Source organism: Physcomitrium patens, chromosome 13 (assembly GCF_059467195.1).
Source record: "Physcomitrium patens ecotype Gransden chromosome 13, ASM5946719v1, whole genome shotgun sequence".
Lineage (NCBI taxonomy): Eukaryota > Viridiplantae > Streptophyta > Bryopsida > Funariales > Funariaceae > Physcomitrium > Physcomitrium patens.
The window spans coordinates 13,161,605-13,188,453 of record NC_143422.1 but is presented as its reverse complement, the minus strand read 5'-3'; the positions used below and the strand labels follow the sequence as shown (position 1 = coordinate 13,188,453).

Genomic DNA, 26,849 nt, shown 5'->3' with positions numbered 1-26,849 from the left:
GAAATAGATTTTGTACATGATACAAAATATGCAATTTTGGTGAAATGATCTATGATTGCAAATATAGAGTCATATGAACCTGAGATTAGAAGATCTATTGTCAAGGTAGAGAGAATTTGCTTCAAGAAAGCACTTGTCATGGATATATATATTTATGTCAATAGCTACTTGTATGATTAAGTAGAAGTAGGTAAATATAAAATAATTTCATAAATTCTTCTAAGAAAGCTTCTCGTAAGCTTCATAGATGCACTTTTTAACTTTAGATGTGTTTGTAGGTTAGAAACTTGGCGAAAAATCTAACCATGTATTGGTAGCTTGTGAAACAAGTTATCTCCATGTAGTAGCTTGTGAAACAAGTCAATTATGTGGCACATACATAAATAACTTACCTTGCAAGATAAGACATATGGCTAATAAAGTCAACATATGTTGAAGGTCCTATAGGACATTACCACATAGCTCTTAGTTAGATAGTATATATGGAGGCAAGAGTGAAGCCTTCTTTACTCTTGACAACACCTTTCTAGTCTTAGTCTTGTTTCAAGACTTTTTAGTCTTCTTATTTTTGGCAATAGCCATTCTAGTTAATATTACATCACCTTTTGAGTGACTTTTTAGTTCTCTTCAATAATAGAAGAGTATATTGAGGATTCCCTTTCTTCGAGATTTATGTCCTTGATAGCACTGGGCTCTTGACTGTCACTAATTGCTCAATTAAGTCTTTAGATAAGAAAGACTAAGTTCAAAAAATAGTATTCTATTCATCTCTTTCTTTGATACAAATTAAGTTGTATGCTCCTTGTAGATCTATTTTGGTATAGACCTTTGCTTGATTGAGTTGGTCAAGAAGTCTTGAAATCAAAGGCAAATGATACTTATTTTTTATAGTGATCTTATTGAGTCCTTGATAATCTATATACATTTGCACAAATCTGTCTTTTTTCTTCACAAATAAGATAGGAGCCTCGACTAAAGTTTTAGAATGGCATTTGAAGTTTTTTTCCAAGTTTTCATCAATGTACTCTTTTAATACAACCAACTCATTCTGCAATAAGCTATAGATTGGTCTGAATGGTAATTGAGTTCTTTCTTTTAGATCAATTGAACAATCATAAGATTGATGTTCTAAAAGAGTATCTACATTCTTCTTTTCAAAAACATCTTAGAATTCTTAATATTGGTTAGGAATACCACTTGATGTTTTTTAATTATTAGAAATGGGCATAGTATGTATAGCAAAAAATGATCCTTCTTTTGCAGCATGGATGAAAGCTCTTGCATATATCAATAAAGATTTGGATATATTAGACTTATATACTTTTATTTCATTAACTTGATCTTGGATTATACTACTAGAAAAATTAAGGTTATAAAAAATCCAATTTATTTGAAGATTATATTTTTCTAGCTATGATAATCCTAAAATAATCAAATTAGAAAAAAATCTTATTATATTAAATACTACTATATTATTATGATCTTTAATTGCTATATTTAAAAGAAAAATATCATAGATAATATTTTCAAAAGACAACGAACGACCATCTATGAGTTCTACATATACAAGTTTAGTTTTCTTGACTACAGCTATTTTTTGATTTTTGACAAAATCTTTGTCTATAAAATAGGTTGAGGCTCTTGAATCTAATAAGACAAAGACTTTGTGATTTTTAGGTCCTAAATACGTATCTATTATAAAAAAAATTGAGGGATCTAAAAATAGAATAGGACCTTTACTAGATATTGTACATGATTCCAACCACATAGCCTTTATTGTAGCTAGAAAAAATTATTTTTCAACATATTATCTTCTTTGGTAATTATGCTCCCCATTTTGTAATTGTGTTGCTTCTTTGGAAAATATTGAGTAGTGAGCTTAACTTCTCCATAATATAAACATGAACCCTCTTAGCGACGTCGAGTCTTTTCTTACTCCGTGAGAGATTTAAAAAGATATCGTATCAATTTGCATTGGTTCTGGCCTTAATGAATATGTTTCAAAAAACTTGAGAGGTGCTGTCATTACTTGACTTGTTCTTCTTTTGCCAAGTCTTTATTCTTAATACTTTTCAAATAATTAATTTTTACATGCAATGGCTTGAGTAATAAATTGTTTCAAAGTTTCTATTTTTGATATTATTAATAGTAAATCTTTAACACTATCAATTAATCCATATCAAAATTGATTAATAAGTGCTTTGTCATTCTAGTCTAAGTTACAAGCCAGGTTTTAGAATTCAACAACATTTATAATGGTTGGTCATGATCTTTATCATAAAGATAAGAATTTGATCTCTGCTACTTGTTCTCGATCTTTTTTTTCAAATGTAGCCATAAATACTTCTAAGAATGAATTTAAATCATAAAGAAGTCGTGAATCCTTTTCCTCCAAAGGTACAAACTAAAAAAAATACTTCCAAATAGAAGTGCGCCTATGAAGCGAACTTGAGTAAATCCATCCGTGTATTGAATAGGGTGTAACCTTAAGTAGAGCTTAACTTGTTGTAAAAACCTTTAAAATTTTGATCTTATTCTATCAAACTTCTCAAGAACACTAAGTCTTGCCTCTCTTGAGCTTGTATAAGCAAGACCCCCTGAATTTGGTTGTGGAGCTGATCAACTTATTTTCCTCAACTAAACAACTTTTTGATATAGATTCTTGACTTTTTTCATAGGTATAGAAGTAGTGATCTCATGGTTGATATTGGTGATGCATGAAATTTCTTCCTTAAGAGTGTTGACAAGCTCATGAAGACTTGCAATAGTTACAAATCTATTCTCACTTCTGCTATGAATAGCATCCATATCTTTTTTCTATATATAGTTTAAATAAATTCAAAAATTTAAATTGGAGGAGGATAATTTACAACCTCTAATAAAAATTTCCACAAAGAGGGTAATCTATCTTCTTTAAAGAAAAGATCAGTATTAAAAAACAAGATTTTTGTTTAAAAGTAAGTAGTTTATAATCTTTAAAATACAACAATAGAAGTGTGGGATAATCCACTTACTTCTAAAAAAAGATGAAAATATTATATTAGAACTCTTGTCAAACTATCAAGGATATGAATTTCAAAGGAAGAAGATTGACAATACACTCTTGTATCACTGAAAGGAATTAGAAAGTTAGTCAAAGATGATATAATATTGAATTGGCTAAGAGCTACATGGTGATATCCTATAAGATCTCTAAAACATATTGACTTTGTTAGTCACATGTCTTAACTTGTAAAGGAAGTTATCTATGAATGCACCACATAATTACCTTATTCCACAAGCTAGTATACGGAGTTAACTTGTTCTACAAGCTACCAATACAAGGTTAACTTTTTGGCCAAGTTTCTAACCTACAAACATATCTAAAGTCAAATCTACATCTATAAAGCTTCTAAGAAGCTTTTCTAAAAGACTATAAAATTAATCTATATTTAGCTACTTTTATCTAATCATATAAATAACTATTGGAATGAATGTATATGTTTGTGATAGTTTGTCATGTGTTACAAAAACTTAGAGATATAAGATTATATGTAAAGATAAAAAAAAAATATGTATTCTATACTACTCAAGTTGATTTCATAGGATACAACATTTCCAACAAAGGATTAATGATAGATCCTAAGATGGTTTAGACTATCATGGATTGGAAGGTTCCAAAATTTTTAAGAAATATACAATATTTTTTAAAATTTGCCAATTATTATCAAATCTTCATCAAAAATATTTTTCAAGTTGTGGCTCTTCTTATACGTTTGACATACAAAGACAAACTTCAGTGGAGGAAAGAAATAAAAATATCTTTTGAAATCTTGAAGATATTATTCATTTCTATATCAATTTTTGTATCTTTTTAATTTTTTTAAGGCATTCTTCATTCAAACAGACACATCAAATTTTGTTATAGGTATTGTTTTATCACAAATAAGAATAAATGATAAGCTCTACATAGTTTTTTTTATTCTAGGAATTTTTTAGCAAATAAAATTAAGTACGAGATCCATAAAAAGAGCTTCTTGGAATTGTGGATTCATTTCAAGAATGGTGTTATTATTTAGAATGCACTTCTAGTCCAATTATTGTATATATAGATCATTAGAACCTTAAGTATTTTATGTTTGCACATATTTGGAATCGCCACTAAATCTATTAGAATATGTTTTTATTAAGATTTGATTTCAAGATCATATATAGATCTAAAAAATAAGATTTATCATATGCCATTTTTAGACATTCTTATCTTGGACTACAAGAAGGAGATATAACTTTTGATCAATAAAGAATAATTCTCTTGAAGCCAAAGTATTTTCATCTTCAAGTAATAGAATCAATATTAATTGTTGATTCAATCTTTGTCAAGAAAATTCAATGAAATATGTCTTTTGTTCTTCTTGCTCATAATATCAAGAATAATTCTTTTAAGTCTCATAATACTCTTAAATTTGAGTTTAAAAATAATTTAATTTATATCAAGGTATGATTATACATTCCAAAATACAAAGCACAATTATATATTCTTCAAGCTTGTCATGACTTTTGAATAGCTGGATATTTTATATACAATAAGACTTTTGAGTTAATATCTAAATTTATTTAGTAGATTCAATTATGAAAGGCAATCAAAGACTTTGTATAATCATATGATATTTGTTTAAGATCCAAAACTCCACGTCTTCAACCTTATGGACTTCTTCAACCATTACCTATTCCGGAAGAACTATTGAAATAAGACTAGACTATTTCAAAAATCCAAAATCCTTCTAATCTATATCAACATAAAGCTTTATGACAAAATAAGATAAACAAAATAGAACAAAATTGAATGGAAGTAAATAGAATAGGACATGGAAGACAAAACTAAGTTAACAGAAATAGAACAAAGTAGAATTAAATAGAAAGATATAAAATTTTATTAAGAAAAAGGATCCGAAGCCATATTTGATTAGATGCTCCAAAAGGCCTTGGCTATTCCTATTTATATCTTATCCTACCACCTTGGGCTTTCTAAAATATTCATAGGTGGTAGGTTCTATCTAAATAATTGCCTCAAAATCTTTTTTTAGAAGATTTTATAGGAGGTCCTACTTAAATAATCATCCTAAGCTTTCTCTAGAAGGTTCTTTATTGGACTCCATCTAAATAACCATCCTAAACTCTCTCTAGAATGTTTCACAATAGATCCTACCTAGTCTATTATCCTAATCTTAATTCCAAAAACTTCCATGGTTTTAATTATTTATAAAATTATCTTATCTATACCATGTTACAGTTAATCCTCCTCTATTAATGTAAAACGTCCTCATTTTGCTCTTGATGGTATCTCCATATTGTTTCTTGGCAATAGATGAGGTTTTACACAAGTTTTTATGTTGTATCGTAAATGGAATAACCTTTCTAAAGAACTTTATATTGAAATTATCAACATCTACTACTACAATGAAGATAGTGATGCTCCAAAATATTATCCACTTCATATTCTTGTTGATCATCAATTACAATTGGTAGTGGTGGTGGTGGTGGTAGTAGTTGGTATTGATCCAAAAAGTACTTTAGCTTGATATGAAATTCTTTCAATTACAAAATATGGAAGATTGAATAGACTTAAACATGTAGCAAAAGTTTGAGGTAGTATACAATATCAAAAATCATTGTAGAAATGCAAAAAAGTCCAAGCCATGAAGGTGCTAGTTTATGAATTTGAATTGATGTAGCAAGTGATAAGTTGGTATTAAAGAGTAACACTTGATCATCCTCTTGGAAGGTCTTATGTTGCTGATGGTTATCCACCTACTGCTTCTATCAATTCTATGCAATAAGGAGGCAATATTGTGCTTCTTGTAAGGCCATTGTAAGCCATTGTATAAATTCTTCCATTGTTGAGTTGTTGATATGAATGAAATAATGGAGAATTATTAGTATAATTGGATGTTGACATGCATTAAAAAAAAATGGTGAATAATTGATACTTGCTTGAATACCATTATTGTAAGCAAACTCCAAGGCCATGAAGTATTCATCCTAATCATTATAATGAACTACTACAAATGCTTGCAATATATCTTCCAACATCCAATTTGTATGCTCTGTTTGTCCATCTATTTAAATATAGAAGGTTGTAGATATGGCAAGTCATGTATTTAGTAGCTTAAACAAGACTTATGAAAAACTTCCAGTGAAGTATAGATCTCAATTTGAAAGACAGTATTAAAGAAGATTTATACAAGCATTAGGGCATTAATATTTGAATGCTTTAAGGCCAAGTAAAGTTGCTTTGAGAGTCCTTTCACAAAGACGGCAATCACCGTATAACTATGAGGTATCTATGGTAAATACATAATGAGATTCATAGTCACCTGCTCCCAATATGTTGTAGGTAGTGGAATTGGCTGCAATAGTCTAAGAGACGCTGTTTTGTGTGCTTTATTATGTTGACATGACTCGCAAGAGTATAAAAAGGCTTGAATATCATGATCCAAATCTGCCTAAAATCATGTCCTTGAGATCTATTTTAGAATCTTTTCTTGTCATAGATGTCTAGATATTTGGATGTCATGTCCCTTTTGAAGAATGCGTATTTAGAGTTTAGCATTGTTGGATACATAAATTTACTTCTTGAAATAGAACAAGCCATTATTAAAATTATAATCCTAATATTGTATATCCTTATTATATTGTAAATGCTTATAATATGTAAAAATTAGTTAAAATATATTATATGTTAATAAATCCAAATATGTATTGGAGTAGCTAGTAGATTAAATTAAAAGGAGTTGGTATAAAAAACTTTGCTTTGTTTTGATTTTGGCATTAAAAATAATATAGAACCTAAATATTTAGTATGAAGCCTTGGGAGAAGGTGGAAGCCTAAGGATAAAAATCTAAAGTAGTAGGAACTAATTGGAAGGGATGAAAGTAAGGCATGGTCAGATGAAGGCAAGGAATGAAGAACTTCATCCCTATTGGTCGAATATCATGTCCAATGGATTTTGAGGAGGCTACTTGCGACCTTAACAAGAGTTTTGGCAACTTCAATGAAATCAATTAGAAGCCAAGGTTATAAAGTTTATAATTTGGACTACAATTTTTGTACAAAAATTAGAGGATTTCGAGTAAGGATAAAAAAAATATAGTCATTTGAAGTTAAGGTGTTGATTGAAGATATATTATTGCTCTTTTGAAGATATGAAGAGTTATATAGCAGCTTTTGAAGATTGAAAGGTGTAGTTAGAATGGCGATTTTAAGGCCTAAATCTTTCATAAAAAAATTGTTGCTTTTGGAGTTCATATAAAAAAGTTATAGGGAGTTGAAGGCAATGATTTCAAATCAAAGGTAGTAAGTGAGTACTTTTATTTATAGTAATGGTTAAAGCCATAACTTGTGTTTTCAAACAAATTTTTGACTCAAAAATTTTGGAAGATGAAAATTTTTATATTAAAAAGTTATATATATAAATTTCGTGGCATTTGAGTTTATATTTTGGAAGATGTGAAGAAAGTTGCATGTGGGTATATAAAGACAAGGATTTGAAGCAACTGTTAGGATTTTTAAGATATCTCAAGCTCCGCAATGAATTCGCAATTGAAATTTATTGTAGAAGTTAATAAAAATACATTAGTACCTTACATAAAATTTAAATTTGTTAAGACAATAAAATTAGGAGATATGAGGTATTAAAGTTCAAAAAAATTTCTACATAAGGATATACAAGGTTTTAGAGGATTATATCATATTTTGGATGTTGTTGATTACTTGAGGCTTATGTATTTGGTGTAATTGCTCAAAAAAGAAAAATTTATATATAAACTTAGGACTTCATCTATTTTAAAGCTTGATTAAATAATTAGTGACAGTCAAAAGCCTAACATTTTCTTAATGCAAATTCTCTCTATCCTGACATTGCCGACCTTCAGCCAATCTCTAATCATCTTAAAATAAGTATCTTGATGCGTAGCTTCTTTCTATTCTACTTCTTTGATTAGATCTAAAATGACTATCTAATAGTAACAACTTCTGCCTTATTTTTTAATATGACTTTCAAGTTTGGTCTCTACAATAAGTTATTTGGCACAATATGTTGTCGCCCTTGCTTGTTTCAAGTTACATATCAAAAAGCTATAACCATTCTTTTCAATGATGATGTTGTAATTTTATACTTTCGAAATATAAATCATATAACAAGGGTCAATGGTCAATCCAAACAACCACTAGTTTTTCGAATAGACAATATTGCTTCACCTTTGTGGCATGTACAATGGCTAATTGCTTTCCATCACATATAGGGTAATTGCACTCTCCCTTTTTGAGCTTGTGTGATTCATATGCCATAGATTGAAGGCCCCTACCAAAATCTTTTTGAAGGACCACTCCAATAGTAAAGTCAGAAGCATCAATGTAGAGTATAGAAAGAAGATTAGAATCATACGGTTACAATATTGGAGCAATAATGAGTGCCTCCTTCAACTTATTAAAGACATTTTGCTGCTCCAATTTCTATTCAAATGAAGCACCTTTCTTGAATAGTTTTATCAATGAAGTAGCAATGTGAGTAAATTATCTAATAAAATGGTGATAGTATTTAGTAAGACCTAAAAATAAGCAAACTTCAAAAGCATCTTTGGGAGTTGGCCAATCTTCCACTGTGAGAGGATATCTTATCTTGTTCCATATGCATGCTTGTGGAGGATACCACATGCCCCAAAAAGGTGACTTTCAACTTTTAAAGTTCGCATTTTTATTGCTTGTAATAGAAGCAACTATCTTATAGTTGGTGCAACACATCTCATAGGTGTTGTTTATACTCTTTAAGAATTTTATCATATACAAGGATATCATCAATGAAGATGACTACATACTTGTCCAAAAAATCTTGAAACAATATGTTTATTTAATCCATGAAAGAGGCTAAAGTATTGATGAGGCCAAAATGTAAAACCAACCATTCAAAATATCCATAGCGCATACAAAAGGTTATCTTTTTTACATCCTCTCTTAAAATTTCTAAAATCATCAAATATACTAAAGATGGTCGCACCTCAAAATTGGTCAAGAAGATCATCCACACATGGAAGTGAATATGCATTTTTAATAGTTTGCTTATTGAGGCCTTGATAGTCAATGCAAAGGCAAAGTCCACCATCTTTCTTAGATGCAAAGAATATAGGTGCTCTCTACGATCATGTACTTTCTTGAATAAGGTATTTTTCTAAGATTTTGTCCAATGTCTTTTGTATCTCTTTAAGTTTTATTAGTACTAGGTGACAAATAAGTCAACTTGCTGGTTTGGCATTAGGCAATAGTTCTATTTTAAAGGAGGCACCTTGATTAGGAGGTACGCCTTTAAGAAGATCAATTGAAAAGACATCATGATATTTTTACATGAATTGTTCTACTTGTTCTATTCTTTAGGTTGTCTTTTCTACCATTGATGTATGCTTTAGAACCATCATATATATCAGTTGCTAATGTTATATTTACTTCTTTATAAAGGTCATTCCTACAAATAAGTCTTTAGTTGCAGATTATCTTTTGTCTTTATTTAATGCGAAGGTGTAGAGAGCTCCCTTGCGCCCTCCATCTTTAAAAGAGATTGTTTTTATTATTCAATCAACTTGCTTATTTTTCATCTTTAGCCATATCATACCAATGATAATATCATATCTTAGCCTTGTTACCTTGAATCTCTCTTTTAAGATGTAGGCATTTGTCAATCTTATAGTTTCTTTTTTATAAGTCTTGTTCAATATGTTCTCTTGGTCATTTGTAAGCTATATACTTTCTATTTTGATTTCCTTAGTTTAAATTTCAAGCCAATCGGTAATTTCATTTAAGATACAATTTTCTGTAGAGCCACAATCTACAAGCACTAAACATGGTTGTTTTTTTAATAGTTTAATTAGATGTACCAATCGACTCTTTTTATAGTTGTCCAAGGCCATACCATTTGTTTGTGAGAGATAGTAGCTATCTCTAGTACTAGCTCTCAACTCCTTTATTATGGAGCTCCATTTTTCTGCTCTAATTTATTATCAACTTGGTGAGTTTTGAGACTGTAAATCAACCTTATCTTGCTGGTGCTAGAATTTTGACATTTAGGACTACCTCCAATCTGATGGCCTAGCTCCTGGCAATAAAATGTAATTCCTTTTGCACCAATATTTATTATCTTTTTGATGTTAATGATCTTTGTAGGGCATCAATCTCCATTGGTGTTGGTTGTTGTGCCATGATATTAGATAGCAGCATAGAACTTCGTACTATAGATTGAGCTCTACAATTTTTGAAATCTATAGCATCGATCTTCTTTGCAATCCAAATTGTCTCTTTGAATGTTTGTGGATTCCTTAGCTCCACTTCTTGATAGATCCGAGGTTTCAAATCTTGTAGAAATTGATCCATCATCTCTGCCTTAGAAATATTGGCAATTTAAAGATATAAGAACTTGAATGACAAGACATAATCTTATACTGACTTAGCTTGAGTAAGATTTTTCAATTGATTGCATGCTATCTTCTTTGGATTGTTAGACCAAAATTGATTCTTAAACTCGGTTTCAAATTCCTCCCAGTGACAAAATCTACCTTGAGCTCCATAGCTTTGAATTCGGTGTTGCGACCAAATGGCTCCCACATCTCTCAAATAGCTAGCTTCAAATATAATTCCTTCAGTGGTATTTGTGTTGGATAGTTGGAGCTATTGTTGCATGTTGAAGAGCCATTAACATACATTTTCTTGTCTTGAAGTTCTACAGTATGTATTAGGCTTATTCAATTTCAATGTAGCAGATGTCGACTTTTTTGTCGTCAAGGCTTCTATTTGTCCTTATAAAGTAGCTATCTTGCTTAAAAGATGTTGTATTTGAGCCTCCGTTTGGGATTGCTCTACCATATCTCCCATACTATAATTTCTCCAATGAACTCCACTATTATAATGCCTTTTTATCTTTTGATTGATTTTTTTTAAAAGTAACTTCATTAGCTTCAACACAATATCTAGTGTGACTACAATAAGTGACCTTAGACTAGATGATAACTATTAATATGCTATCAAAAGTAAACAATCTAACTCTTTTTTTAATACCAATGAAACAAGACCAAATTATTTCAAAAACCCAAGATCGTTCTAATTCACAACAATATAAAGCTTTAGCATAAAATAAGACAAAACAAATGAGAACAAAATTAAAAAAAACTAAAAATAAAATAAAATAGGACATGTAAGAAAAAATTGAGGAAATAGAAATAGAACAAAATAAAATTGAACATAAAGATGCAAAATCAAATTTCACTAAGAGAAAGGGTCCAAAGCCATACTTGACTAGATGCTCCAAAAGACCTTAGCTAGTCCTATTTAAACCTTATCCTATCACCATAGACTTTCTAGAATGTTTATAGGTAATAGGCTTTACTTAGATAATTCCATTAAATTCCTTTTATAAAAGGTTCTATGATAAAAACTACCTAGATAATCACTTTAAATTCCTTTTTTAGATGGTTTATGGTAGACACTACCTATATAATTATTTAAAGCCTTTTCTAGAGGTTCTATCGTGGATCTCATTTAAATAACTATCTTAAATTAGAATATTCTATAATAGATCCTACCTAGTCTATTAACTTAATTCTAATTCTAAAAACTTCTATAGTTCTAACTATCTATACAATTATCTTATCTATACTATGTTACAACCATGGTCTTTTGTTTCTATGGATTTTATCATGGATCTTCTAATTTTAGGTTTGTATGATACTATTGATGGCTAAGAAGTACTATCAACCATCTTTGAATAGAACAAGGATCAAAGTATGTGGCAAATATAATTTGGCCCATCTTAGATTTCTTCAATATATAATGACTGCTCCTTGTGGAACTCATCCATAGAAGAAGGAATAATGTCACGGATATACATATTTACTATAATATTTATCTATATGATTAAGTAAAAATAGATAAAAGTAGATTTATTTCATGATATTTTCTAGAAAAGCTCCCTAAAAGCTTTATAGACATTGCTTTGTCTTTATATTTGTTTATAGTTAATTGATAAGATAGAAACTTACTCAATAAGTTAACCATGTATTGGTAGCTTATAAAACAAGCTAAATATGTGGCGTACATATGAAAAATTTACCTTACAAGTTAAGATATGTGTTTTGCAAAGTCAACATATTTTGGAGGTCTTATAAGATATCGCCACATAGGTCCTAGTTAAAAGTGTATATGGAGGTAAGAATGAAGCCTTCTTCATTCTTGTCAATGCCTTCTAGTCCTTAGTCTTGTTTCAAGACTTTCTAGTTTTCATCAATAGCCATTCTATTCTAATACTATACCATCTTTCAATGACTTTCTAATTCTTTTGAATGATATAGGAATGTATTGAAGATTTCTTTTTTTAAGCTTCATGTTCTTCATAGCTTGTTACTACTACCAATTGAGTTTAAGTTTTTTGGATTGCAATAATGTTGGCAAATAGGGGCTAGTGATATTCAAAGCAGATTATTAAATCTTATCATTTAGAAAAAAAAAAAAAGTTGTAGGAAGGTTTTTATATGTGAACATATTAAAGGATTATAGCACAAACAAAATTACAAACAATTCTTTTATAAATATTTTATTCATACAAACTATTGTTAGTAATTAGACTTATTTTTGTCTTACAAAAGTATAAGCAAAGGTAAGCTCAAATACAAACACTATCCAATGATTTTTATATTTTTTTGATTGAATTTATATAAAGATCCTAATCTTCTTCTTTTACTTCCTTCTTTGTAAGTTGAGTAGAAAAGAGGTTTAAATTGGAATTTTATGCATATCTTATTGTGATAATATCTTATTTGATATTTTTAAAAATTATATATTTTTAGTTTTGAGCAAAATAATACTTTTTTATTGATAAAGAATAAAAATTATATAAAAAATAGGAATAAAAAATTATAAAATAATCCAATTATTTTTTTAAAAATTTTATAATTTAATAAAAAAATATATCATTTTATTTCTTTATATGTATAAAAGAATCTTTGATTTATTTTCAGTTTTGATAAAGTTTTTAGGATTTAGGATCAATTAATAAATCTTTAATATAAAGAAATTATTACAACTACCATAAATGTGTACAAACGTCTATGTCATATCTACATATGTAAAATTAGTTTTTAAACCTTATATATCTTTTAATATAAGGAAAAATTTATACCTGAATATTTATTTTAAAAGACCATGATTTAGAATTTTCTTTGTAGAAAAAAGTCCTAATATAGAAGCATTAAACTTTAGATAGAATATAAAGTGAATGATTCATGTTACAAATGTATTATAGGTTGCTACCATCATATCCAATAAAATAAAAGGCCTTTGGTTTATTGGTTAGTTGTTGTATGGAACTTGACACATGCAATAATTGGAAGGGTCAGGAGAAACAACAATCTTCTTTTGAAAGCATAGTCACATTAGCCACTATAATCAAAAAGAAGAGAACTAAGAAGAAAGTTGAGGCAAAAAAGAAGTGAGAAAGATGTTGAGAAAAACACATAATTTGCAAGTCTAGGATTTCAAAAAAGAACATTGAGATTACAAAATCACTTGGTCCTTAAAAATTCAATTTTTTTTTTAGGAGGCTTTGCATCCAAAAATTCTTGTAAAGATGTTGTTCCTTGATCCCGCTTGTTGATTAGCTAACAAGACTATTGTAAAGAGGGTTGTTACCTTCTTTAATCCCTCTCCTTTTTATAATTATTATAATAATAACAAGCCAATTAGATGACTTCATTTTCTTTGGATGTGCATGTAGTAACTTGAGGTGTGCTTGTAGAGTGAGCTAAAGTGAATAGATGCCATAAAATAAACCATATAAGTCTTTTATTACAAGTCCAAATATGAGAAAGATAAAAAAAAAATTATTTCTCATTTTGTTAATGGTTAATTTAAGCATTTTTTAAAACATTGCTTGTTAATTTTTTGTAAAATCCAACTCTTTTAGATAGATCCAAGAAACACTTTTAGAGACAATACTATTCATGTTATATATAAAAAATATATATTTTGACTTAACTTTTCTTCTTATAGTCTTTGAATTTATTTTTTAGAATATAAAGTCAATTTAAAGATGCTTCTTAATTTTAAACAATCAAAACATTTAAAGCCCCATTGCACTATATTTGAAGTAATTATATTTCTTTAAAATTGAAGTAACTACTTTATACAAAGAAGTAGCAAAAGATTGTACTTCATAAAAGTAGAAAAATTGTTCTTCTTGTTGGTTGAGACATTAGAGATAGATTCAATTTTTTTTTTTATAATTAATTAATTAATTTATTTATTTATGGAGAAACTTTTAAAGGCTATTTTAATACAATACTAATAGATTTGAATGTTCTTAAAAGAAGATTTGATACAATCTCACGATTTAAAAAATACAACTGATTTTTTCAATACTAATCTCAGATTGATGAAGATTTATTTGAATCAAATTTCATTTATTTATTTATTTATTTATTTATTATATTATCATTTATTCCCACTCATTTACCCAAGAATTCACAACAACTTCTTCTTCTTCTTCTTCTTCTTTTTGAGTTAAAGGTGATTTGTTTTTGGGTTTATTTTACTAACACCACTCTCATTTTTCTTTTCCTTCTTGATTGTTTTTCTTGAAACTCAATTTTTTATTGTTATTAATTAATTCATTAACTTTTTTTTTTTTTTTTTTTTTTTTAGAAAATACTTTGAAAAAACACATATCAAGTACTAGTTTGATACTTACACTTGACAGAATTTTGACACATTTAGAACTCATAGAACAAAAAATATTAAAAATTTAAGTGAAATTCCACAATAAACAAAATCCCTAGGCAAGAAATAATAAACCAGTGTGAAGAGAGTAGAGCAAACCCAAAGAGTTTCTGTCATCAGAAAAAGTGAAGTGCTGGAAATGGCTCCCACTCAATCCCTCTGTTCACTACACATTTGCTTCACCACAAGTTTGCTTGAGCCGATCGAAAAAAAAACAAAAAATATATATATATAAAAAAAAAACAAAAAATATATATATATAAAAAAAAAACACACACACACACGCACAGTGAGGTATCCTCAGCAAGCAGTCGATCAGTCAGTCAGTGGTTCTATTGAGGCACAGGGTGTTGTGAGTTCATCCTCACGAGGCGAGATCCTCAATTTGCTTCGAGAGGAGAGGTGGGTGGATTTGATGTTATGGTTGCTGTATGTACTCTTTATTTTTTTTTTAATAGAATCTGTTGCAAGCAGCAGAAAGACGCGGCTTGCTTCAACCTATGATGAGAGTTTTGCGAAATTTTGTCGAATTTGAGTGCCTTGTTGCGGAGAGTTCAGTCGTTGTCCATCACGAGTTTTTCTCGCTTAGATTGTTATTGTAGTAGCATTGCGATCGAGTAAGAAAGTAGAAATTTCACCTAATTGTTGCATTGTTGTGGAGTGTGAGGGACAGTAATGACGGACAATAGCCCAGACATGAATCAGGTGCACGTCTTCTTCCATGAGGACATGCTGAAGCACAACAACGGTTATGGCGTTTTCGACACTTTCGAAGATCCAGGGTTTTTAGACGTCCTTGAACCTCACCCAGAAAATGCTGATCGCATCCGCAACATTCGATCTATTCTGCAGCGAGGACCCATTGCGCCTTTCATTACATGGCACGAGGGACGGCCATGCGAAATTGAAAGCTTAGAGAGGTTTCATACCCCAGGTTAGAACAAACCCCACCGTCACCTCCCCCACCCCCCTCGCTCTAAAATGAAAATAAATTTCTATGTAGTGGTTTTTTTGCAAGTGTCTCATCACTCAAGCCTCAGTGACTTCCAAATGTGAGGAGACAACTATGGATGCTGGCGAAGTTCTCTCACTAGCCAAACCTGGAGGGTTCAGTATCGTTCGAGTTTTACGCTGCTTTTAAACAAATTCCTATTTCCCAATCAGAAGGTCACTGATAATCGTTGAAACAGAACAACTTATGGTGGAAAACTTGTTTCGGAACTGCAGAGTACATTAAAGAGCTTATCGATGCTGATTCGGCCGGGGGGGAAATTATTTGCGCGGGCACGCGCCTGCATCCTGGGTCGTGGGCTGCGGCTCTCCTGGCTGCAGGGTCAGCACAACAAGCGATGCAATACCTCCTCGATGGCCATGGCCAGCTCGCATACGCCTTGGTACGACCCCCTGGTCACCATGCGCAGCCCACACAGGCTGATGGTTACTGTTTTCTTAACAATGCTGGAATCGCAGTGGAGCTCGCAGTTCATCAGGTCTGCAAAGTGACTACTTCCCCGCCTCTGCCAAAAGTGTTTCTTCACCCATCAATTGCAATCCACAGCTGTATGCTCTCTTAAGTTGTTCCAGATTTTCAACCACCTCTCGCCTTAAGAGCCTAGTGTTTGCTTGTTCCAATCCAGGGATGCAAGCGAGTGGTAGTGCTTGATATTGACGTACACTACGGCAATGGCACTGCCGAGGGGTTTTACTCCAGAAAAGACGTGTACACCATTTCTCTTCACATGAATCACGGCTCGTGGGGACCCTCTCATCCTCAGACGGGGCTGACAGACGAATGCGGGGAAGGACTAGGTAAGGGATTCAACTTGAACATACCTTTACCTAATGGGACCGGAAACAAGGGTTACGAGCATGCCATGACCGAGTTAGTGGTTCCAGCTATGGCGGAATTCAAGCCCGAGATGATCGTTTTGACTGTAGGTCAAGACTCGAGTGAGGTTAGTGGGATCATAAACTTGCAGCTTCAGTCGATTCTTCGATACCCATTTTGGAGGGTGATATTTCTCACCTTCTAAATATGAAGTTTTGTCCATGGTGCAGTTTGATCCGAATGGGAGGATGTGCTTGACGATGGAGGGCTATCGCCGGATCGGCCAAATTGTGAGGGAGTTCGCCGATGAGTATTCTGGCGGTCGTGTGCTTGTTGTCCAGGAAGGAGGATATCATGTATCATATTCGGCGTACTGCGTCCATGCGACATTGGAAGGTCTCCTTGATCTGCCAACACCACTGCTCGCGGATCCAATTGGGTACTATCCAGAGGACCAATCTTACTCCACAGCAAGGGTTGCAGAGATAAAGAGAAAGTTGAAAGGGTTGAAACGAGAGAGGAACGAGGAGAAGTAAATTCGAAGCAGGTAGCACTCATCTGATGAAGTTTGAGATAACATCAATAGTTGCTTGAAATCTTCAGTGCAAACTCAAGAAGAGCCACCCCGCAGATACTTTTTGACTGATGGAGATTGATGTTTTAGAAAGACGTTTCTTCGAATTCTCACAACGCAGTAAGAGTTTCAGCTGAAAACAATCGTGGAGGTTTCTTTCCAACTTTCTATTGTGGTGTATCTACATTAAGTCATAGAAGTAGAAACGAAAATGTCTAGTTTGACTGGAAAATGATCCTGAATGTTAGACCTCTCTACTGTGGATCTGTTTGGAGGTAATCCCCTTTTTTTTATCCGCCCTTAAACGTGTGACTGATCACGTAAAGGTTAATGGGTTTAAAAATTGATTATCAACAGAATTTCTAGAATTAAATCTAATGCAACTAATCAAGCAGAAGCATTTACTGATGATGGAATCGGTGCATTTAGTAGAGTCTGTGCAGTAGCAAGTTTTGTTGGCTCCAGGCAATGAATTTTTTCTTTCAAAGAAGATCAGCTTCTTTTTCTTCCCTTCTCCTGCACCAGCAAGCTACATTCTGTATCGAGAATACAAATGAAGGTCTTTCATTCAACATTGTATCGTTTTTTTTGTTTTTTTTTTCATATTCTAGTGCTAGCAAGTTTGAAATTCTAAAAATGTGTTCTTACCAAAAGAAAATTCACACCAAATATTTTTGCAAAACTTTGTGATTAAATGAAAGGAAACAAGAAGGCCTCTACAATTGCTAAGACCAGTGATGAAGAGCATAAAGATGTTGATGATGATGGTGATGAGGATTATGAACCTTTAAGTGAGAAAAGACTATCTTCAAAAGAAAAGAAGGTTGGAAGTGACCATGGAGTACAACAAGTTGAGTCTTCTTCAAATAAAAGGAGATATCCTTTGAGAGATAGAAGACAACGTGGTGAATAGTGGAAGGACCATATTTTTCCTCAAATAAATAAAGAACATACCAATGTTGCACTTCTTGCTGATCCATTGAGTTTATGAACTGCAATGAAGTCCATAGATGCTATGAAGTAAGAGAATGCTATGCAAGAAGAGTACAAATCATTCATGGACAATGGAACATGGGAATTGACTCAACTTCCACCAAATCGAGCTTCAATTGGTTGTAAGTAGGTGTCTAGAATCAAAAGAGACGCAATGGGTAATATTGTGAGATATAAGGCAAGATTAGTTGCCAAAGGCTACTTACAAGTTGCTGGTGTTGATTTCAATGAGATAATTGCTCCCGTGGCCAAATTCACCACCATTAGAATCATTGTGGCAATTGGGGCAATAATGGACTTAGAGATGCACCAAATGGGTATGAAGATGGCTTTCTTGAATGGAGAATTGGAAGAAGATATCTACATGGATCAAACTCAAGGATTTGTTGAAGAAAGCAAACAAGACCTTGTGTATAAGTTGAAGAAATCATTGTATGGGCTTAAGCAATCATTAAGGACATAGTACCAACGTATCGACACCTTCTTTGTGAATGAAGGATTTGTGAGGAGTGAGGCTGATCATTCCATGTATGTGATGCAATCAAAAGCCTTCTTGCTGATTGTTATTCTTTATGTTGATGATTTGATCATTTTGACCAATACTTTGAAAAAGATGGATTGGTTGAAGGCAAAGTTAACAAAAGAATTTGAAATGAGTAAATTGGGAGAGCTCTACTATTGCTTAGGAGTGGAATTTGTGAGAGATTGAGCTAAGAAGATCATTAAATTGACCCAAAAGAAGTACATTGAAGAAGTGTTGAAACGGTTCAACATGGAGGAGTGCAAGTCCATTGGAACATCTTTGGAGGTAAATTTGAAGTTGATGAAGCTCACGGTGTCGTACAATAAATGCTTACAGTATGTAAAAATTAGCTAAAATATGTTTTATGTTGATAAATCTAGATGTGTGTTAGAGTGGCTAGTAGATTAAATTAAAAGGAGTTGGTATAAGAAACTTTACTTTGTTTCTTTACTTCTTTTGATTTTGACATTAAAATATATATATATATATATATATATAGGACCTAAATGTTTAGTATGAAGCCTTGGGAGAAGGTGGAAACCTAAAGATGAAAATCTAAACTAGTAGGAGGCTAATTGGGAGGGATGAAAGCAAGGCATGGTCGGATGAAGGCAAAGAATGGGAAACTTCATCCCTATTGGTCGAATACTATGCCCAATGGGCTTTGAGGAGGCTGCCCGAGGCCTTATTAGGGATTAGGGTTCCTCTTTCGGAGGAATTAGGAAATCAGAGGCAAGGGTTGTAAAATTTAGGGTTTTGGCTATAATTTTTGTACAAATTTTATAGGGTTTGGAGTTAGGGTGAATAAGTTATAGCCGTTTGAAGTTAAGGTGTCAATTTGAGACCTACTTTTACTCTTTTGAGTTTAAGAGGAGTCTTACGGAAGCTTTTGGAGATCGGAAGGTGCGGCTGGAAGGGCAACTTCAAGACATACATCTTTTGCGAAGGAAATTTTGCATTTGGAGTTTATGTGAAGGAGTTATAGGGAGTTAAAGACAGCGCATTCAAATCAAAGGTAATAAGTGAGCGGTTTTGTTCAAAGTAGTGTTAGGAGCCATAACTTGAGTTTTCAAACGAAATTTTGGCTCAAACTTTGGAAGAATGTAAACATTTGTGTTAAGAAGCTATTTATACAAGTTTTGTGGCATTTGGACTTATGGTTTGTGAGATATGAAGAAAATTGCACGTGGGTATATAAAGATTAGGGTTTGAAGCGACTGTTAGGGTTTTGAAGATATCTCAAGATCCGCGACGAATTTGCAGTTGAAATTTGTTGTAAAAATTAATAACAACATATCAGTACTTCATGTAAATTTTGATCTTTTTTGGACGGTTGGATCAAGAGTTATGAGGTGTTGAGGTTCGGGAGAATTTCCACATAAGGATATACAAGGTTTTAAAGTACTTCTACCATAATTTTGGGTGTTGTTGATTATTTAAGACTTAAGTATTTGGTGTAATTGTTCCAAAAGGAGAAATTATATATATAAAATTAGGATTTTCTTATTTTAAGCTTGATTGAGCAATTAGTGACAGCCAGAAGCCCAGCGCTTTCTTGAGGCAAAACCTCTCTATCCCGACAACAGATGAGGAATTTACTGAAGCTGAAGAAGAAATGAAAGATGTTCCATACAAGGCAGTAGTAGGCTCACTTATATATGCAATGGTTGGTACAAGGATGGATCTTGCATATGCGGTGAGTGTTGTGAGTCAATACATGTCAAAGGCTGAACCAATTCATTGGCAACCATTAAGAAGATCTTGAGGTACTTAAAAGGTACTTTGAACTTCAAATTGTGTCTTGGAGGTGATAGTGTTACATTGCATGGATATTTTAATGCGGATTGGGCTGGAAATGCAAATGATAAAAGATCAACAATGGGATATGTATCCTTTGTTGGAGTGGGAGCAATTTCATCGAATTATAAGAGATAACCAATAATTGCAAGGTCTACAATGGAGACACAATACATGGTAGCAAGTCATGGTGCAATGGAGATAATATGGCTAAGACAAGTTTTAGAAGATATTGGACTTGTGCAATTGGAAGCAACTCCAATAAAGTGTAACAATCAAGGATGCCTTGCTTTTACCAAGAATCCAAAGCATTATTGACATTCAACATCACTTCATACTGGAAAAGATTGAGATGGGAGTAATTAACATGAAATATTGTGCAATGAAAGACATGCTTGTTGTTTTACTTACAAAAGCATTGGTGAAGGATAGAAATTATAAATTGACAAAGAGATTAGGTTTATTAGCCTTTGACCAATAGCAAAGTGGGAGTGTTAAAAGTAAATAGAGGATAAGTTAGAAGGTAAAAGATATTATCTTAGATAAGTTGCTAATAGTCAAAGGGCAGCAAAAAGATGAAGAAAAGTTACCAAGGTAGCGGCTAGGATTTTAAGTGGCGGCTAGGGTTATAGGTGGTAGCTAGATTAAGAAAAATCTAGGGTTTAGTTGGATGAAAGTAAGATGAATATTAGCTAAAATGGATGTAACCTCTACCTATAAGTAAAGGGTGTTGGAAGTGAGAGGTATCTCATTCCACACTTCTCTTGTATCTAACCTTGCTAATTTCTACTTATTTGTATCTTGCTTATTGTGTTTCTTCAATAATTGTTACCACAGAGTGTCAAGCAATATTATATTGGATTGTGGGCCACAATTTGTATCAAGGTTTTGAAAGGAACTTTTCAAGATTCTTAAGATTAACATCAACTTTTTTTCTACCTTCCACCTTCAAATTGATGGCCAAACAAGGCAAATCAACTAAATTCTTGAGCATTATTTGAGGTACACTATCAACTATTAATAAAATGATTGGAATTTCTACTTATCATTAACAAAGTTTCTATATAACAACACAATTCATGTATCTACACAATAAATGTCATTCTACTCAAACTACGGTCACCATCCAAAGTTGGATATGATAGAACCTTCAAAGTTGGCAAATCCAAGAGTAGAAGAGTTTGCTACAAAGATGGCGAAACTTCAAGCAACCATGAAGACTCACCTAAAAAGAACTCAATAATATTATAAGCTACTGGCAGATGAATTGAAGAAGGAACATCCTCCATTCCAAGTTGGTGACAAAGTATGGCTTCTTTGGCACAATATAAAAACTAATAGACCATGTGATAAGTTGGACTATCAAAGGCTGGCACCATTTGTGATTCAAAAACAAATTAATTATATAACTTATTGCTTGGAGTTACCTTCATCTATAAAGATTCATCCAATCTTTTATATTTTACTTTTAAAAAGGTATAAAAGAATCGAATATACCAAGTCCAAGATAATTACCCCCTCCTATGGTTGAAATCAATGATCATGTTGAATTTGACATAGAAGAGGTATTAGATTCAAAGATAAGACAACAAAGATTCAAATATCTTGTCCATTGGCATAGATGTGATATCAATGATTACATATGGTAACCAGTTGACAACCTTATAAATGCACAAATAAAAGTTCAAAAGTTCCATCAACGACATCCATCCAAATCAAAAGTGACAAAATGTAGAACAGTAGCTTAGTAAGATGGCTTCACTATGAAGATTCTTAATTCTTGGCCTCTTAAAGAAGGGGAGGAGGCAACCTTTGAAGAGGCAATCTTTGTCAAATGTTTAGAATAGTATAAGTTAGTAGTTTGAGTTCACAACCATAGCCTGTTTATATTCTTTTGGTCTTGTTTATTTTATATGATATAGATAGTCAAGAGATAGACACCTTGCCGATTATACCATCTCAACCAAGTAGTTCACGGAGACAAGTTTGAGATGAAGAGCCGTTTGAACCATGAAGATGTCAAAGAAAATCTTATAATAAGTCACTAGTAATTATGTTTGAGGTAGAACTTACATAAAGGACTTTTAGAAATAATGTTTGTAGGACAATTCCATAACAAAGATACTAAAGTTTAAACTTGATCACGAGTAAAAGACTTAGGATACTATCGATGGCTACAAGGGCCTATGAACCATTTGCCTTGCAAAAAATAATTGGAATATATAATGGACATAATGTGAAAAATCTTCAACTTCTTGCACATATATTGACTTGCAGTAATATTACTTCTCAGAGACCTTGAAGCTAGAGGAGGAGGTGATATCATGAAAATATAATTGGAGAAGAGTCGAGAAAGTTCTAGGAGGTTTTAGAAGGATCTAAGAAGGTTCTTATTGATCTTAGAAGGTTTTAAAAGGTTCCAATAGGCTCTAAGAAGGTTCCAAAAGGTTTTAATAGATTCTAAGAAAGTTTTAGAAGATCATAGGACATCTTAGAAGGTTCTAGGAGGCTTTAGATGATTTAGAAAGTTGCTAGAAAAGGATCTTAGGCTTACTTTTTTCCCAAGCCTCATGAAAACTTCTCAAGAAACTTTCTACAACCTAATATATATAAAAGTCAAGGCTGAGGGGATCCTCAATCTTAACAACTTACTTCTTGTAGTTTAGCTTGGATCTTCTTGTCTTGTATCCAATTATTGTTCTAATGTTGAGCTAACTCTATTTCTTAGTCTTGAATCCTTGTCTTGTATATGGATCTTAATAACTAGTAGTTGTGTTTTGAGCTATATCTTAAGAAATTTGACAAGATTAGCATAAAATTTTCTAGAATGTATATAATTATGCTAATAAATTTTATACACAAATTTTGTGGCATTAGAATTTTGGATTTTTGAGATATGAAGTAAATAGTATTCAAGTGCTTATAAGTTAGAATTTAGACTATTTGCTAGGGTTTCTAAGATGTCAAAAGATCGGTAGCAATTTTATGATTCATTTATTTTGTATTTAAATTTAAGGATAATAGCTATGTTTTGTAAGAATTCGAAAGAAATTAGATGTTTTGATTAAGTGATATGAATTTTTAAAATTTAGAAAGAAAAAATCTTTTTGTAGAAAAAATATGTTTTGAAGGATTTTGCTACAATTTGGACATTTTATGTAAAGTGAAGAGGTTTTGGGAGCCAAGTCTTTGCATATAAGTTAAAAGTAGAATAAATTACTCATTCGAGCTTAGCCAATAAGTAAAAACTAAAGTCTTTATAATTGAATACTCTATGTATTTTTAAATTACAAATCATGCCACATAACAATATAGAACTCATGGAGATACTTTATAAAATCACATATATAGACATTGAGCTCTTCAAAGAGATTCTTATTTATATTAGCTATTTTCTATAATTAGTTTATTTTAAGCCAGATCAGTCCTAATTTGATATTAATTACAAAGTTTTTTCAATAATTAGAAGGTTTATAATAAAGTTCATAGAAATAGATGATTATGGTTGGTTTGAAATATGTAGAAGTTAAAGAGGTCATGTTCAATGACATAGAGTATTTGCTTTAGAATAAATATCATAAGATTGAACAAATGCTTTGATATCTTTCTATATTTGAGATAAATTTTATTAAAATATATTTATAGACTTTATAGCTCAAAGATAGAATATTTTTTATTTAAAAAAAACAATCTCTTATCAATTAAATGTAACATTTTTTTTCTTCTATTCCAAACTAAAAATATCTAAAAAAGAAATTTAATAAATTTTACCATTTTTTAAGACAAAAAATAATATTGAATATAAAATAAAACAAAGTCTTATTCTAATGAGCTTTGCAGTAATTTAAGATATATTTCAACATGAAATATTAAATATTTGTGTAATTGGTATAAATTATAATTGGATATAAAGTATCTTTGAAATATTCATGTCATTTTTAGAATGAATTAATAATAATAATAATAATAATAATAATAATAATAAGTTTTTTATTATGAATAATATAATTAACTTTAGTTGTTAAAAAAATTCTTAAATATAAGATAATAGAATAATGTCTATTATTTATATATATTTGTGATAGAACTACATGTAATAAAAAATCTAATGTATTTTTTTCTATAAAAAATGATTTCAAAAAAATTAAGAGATATAAAATATGAATTGAAATATAAGATTGTATTATGATTTTTGATGGTCAATTTGTTGAGTCTACAATAATCTATGGACATTTATAAAGATCCATATTTTCTCTTTATAAAGAGAATTGACACATTTGTTATTAGAAATATCTATATTTATTATTAAATTTATTTTAATAAGTAGAATTAAATAAAAATAAGTTAAAGTAAATAAAATTGATAATATCTTTTTAGAAGTTTTTTTAAAGATTTTTAGATATGAATTTGACTTTACAAGTAATTATAAGTAATTGATAGGTTGAAAAGTTGGTCAACAAGTTGGCCACATATTACACATATTAGCCATTTGTGTTGCAAGTTGGATATATTATAGACTAAAAACTTTTTTACAAGTTAGATATATATTCTATAAGTTTGATTTGTATAATGTAGCTTATAAAATATTATCACATAGCTCTTTAATTAAATAATATATGTGGAGGTAAAAACAAAGCTTTTTTAATCTTCTCAATATCTTTTTTATATCTCAATTGTATTCTAATACTTTTTAGTTGTCAAAAGTATAATTAATAATAGATATTATTTAGATAAAAAGAATTAAATAGAAATAAATATAAATACATAAATTTAATACTATCTTATAGAGTAGTTTTTTATAACCTTTATAGATGCAAATTTGACTTTATACGTGGTTGTATGTGGTTGATAGGTTAAAAACTTAGCAAGCAAGTTGGTCACCTCTTGCACATGTTGCCTAATTGTTTTACAAGTTGATTGCATGGTACATATATTGAAAACTTGTTTTACAAGTTAAATATGTATTTTACAAGTTGAATATGTATTGGATGATATATAGAATGTTGCCACATAGCTTTTTAATTAGATAGTATATATAGAGAAAAAAATTGAATCTCTCTTTATTCTTATCAATATATATATTTTTTTTTATTTTTATCCTTGTTTCAAGAATCTCTAATTTTCTTATATTTGATAATAGTCATTATAGTTTTTATCTTAAATATAATTTTGATTTGTATAATTTTTTTTTGAGTGTTACAAAATTCTATTATTTCTATAGATTATTTGTTATAATTCATATATTTAACAATTTGATAAGAATATCAATTTTTTATTCTTATTGTATTTAAAATTAAATAGGTTATATTACTTTATATTTTTGTATTTAAAAAGTTATAGACTATTAATCTTTAAATTTACATTTTTTGTTTTCTAACATTGATTATTTCCATAAGATAGTAGATCATCTTTCTTTGTAGAAATTTTCATTTCACATGAGAGATTGCAAATTATCTTCTTCTATTTTTACTTGTAGATTTTTTAAAGTACTCTATTATAAAGATTGAAGAAAATTTTATGGATAATATACTTAGTAGAAGTGAGAATAGATTTGCAACTATTGCAAATATTTGCAAACTAGTCAATACTTTGAGAGCGGAAATTTTACATATTATCAATGTCAATTATAGAAGTATTATTCTTATGCCTATAGAAGAAGTCAACAATGATGTCTAATATCTTGGCCAAGAAGTTGTGGAGTTAAGAAAAGAGAATAGATCAATTTCACATGTGAATTCAAAAAGTCTTACTATTACAAATATGAAGGAGAAAAAGATAAGTATGCCAAAGAAGATTTATGGAATAAGATCAAAATTTTGAGGATTTCTATAACAAAAGCTATATTTAAGGCTACATCCTTTCCAACATCTTAATGGATTTATTCAAGTTGGATATATAAGTGCATTCCTATTTGAAAGTATATTTTTTTAGTTTGCACCTTTATTAAAAAAGGATTTATAACTCCTATATGATCTAAATTATTTTTTTTAATTATTTATAATTAAAATTAAAAAAATTATTAAAAAATAATAGTAAGATAAAATTTCTATCTTTACAATAAAAATTATAATAAACAACTATCTATGGTATTAAATTTTAGAAAATATAATTTTTAATAATAAATTATTTTATCAAATTTCTTGCATTAATCAATCAAATATAGCAATAATAAAAATTCAAAGCTTTTATACTCTCTCTAAATTTTTTGCTTACATTTACTAAAATCTTCTTGTTAAATTCATAGAATTTGGCTTAATTTTCTCAATTTTTTCTTATAATAGTTTTTTTTTTCTTTTTTTATAAACATATATATTAATCAAACCTTAATTCTAAATTTTAATCTTAA

At 30.5% G+C, this 26,849-nt stretch overlaps 1 protein-coding gene across 3 annotated transcripts; it reads left to right on the top strand.

Moving 5' to 3' along the window:
• The first annotated feature begins 15,020 nt into the window (after positions 1-15,020).
• Positions 15,021-17,599, top strand: LOC112290164 (histone deacetylase 8). 3 transcript variants are annotated; one of them, XM_024536174.3, is made up of 5 exons: positions 15,021-15,190; positions 15,462-15,722; positions 16,016-16,278; positions 16,426-16,743; positions 16,847-17,599. In XM_024536174.3, the coding sequence occupies exons 2-5, from the start codon at positions 15,464-15,466 to the stop codon at positions 17,150-17,152; spliced, it is 1,146 nt and encodes a 381-aa protein (XP_024391942.1). In that variant the 5' UTR covers positions 15,021-15,190; positions 15,462-15,463; the 3' UTR covers positions 17,153-17,599. The 3 variants fall into 3 exon arrangements, with proteins under 3 accessions (XP_024391942.1, XP_073394376.1, XP_090111515.1); XM_073538275.2 differs by having other exon boundaries at positions 15,078-15,190; positions 15,450-15,722; XM_090255389.1 differs by lacking the exon at positions 15,021-15,190 and having other exon boundaries at positions 15,228-15,722.
• The last annotated feature ends 9,250 nt before the right edge of the window (positions 17,600-26,849 follow it).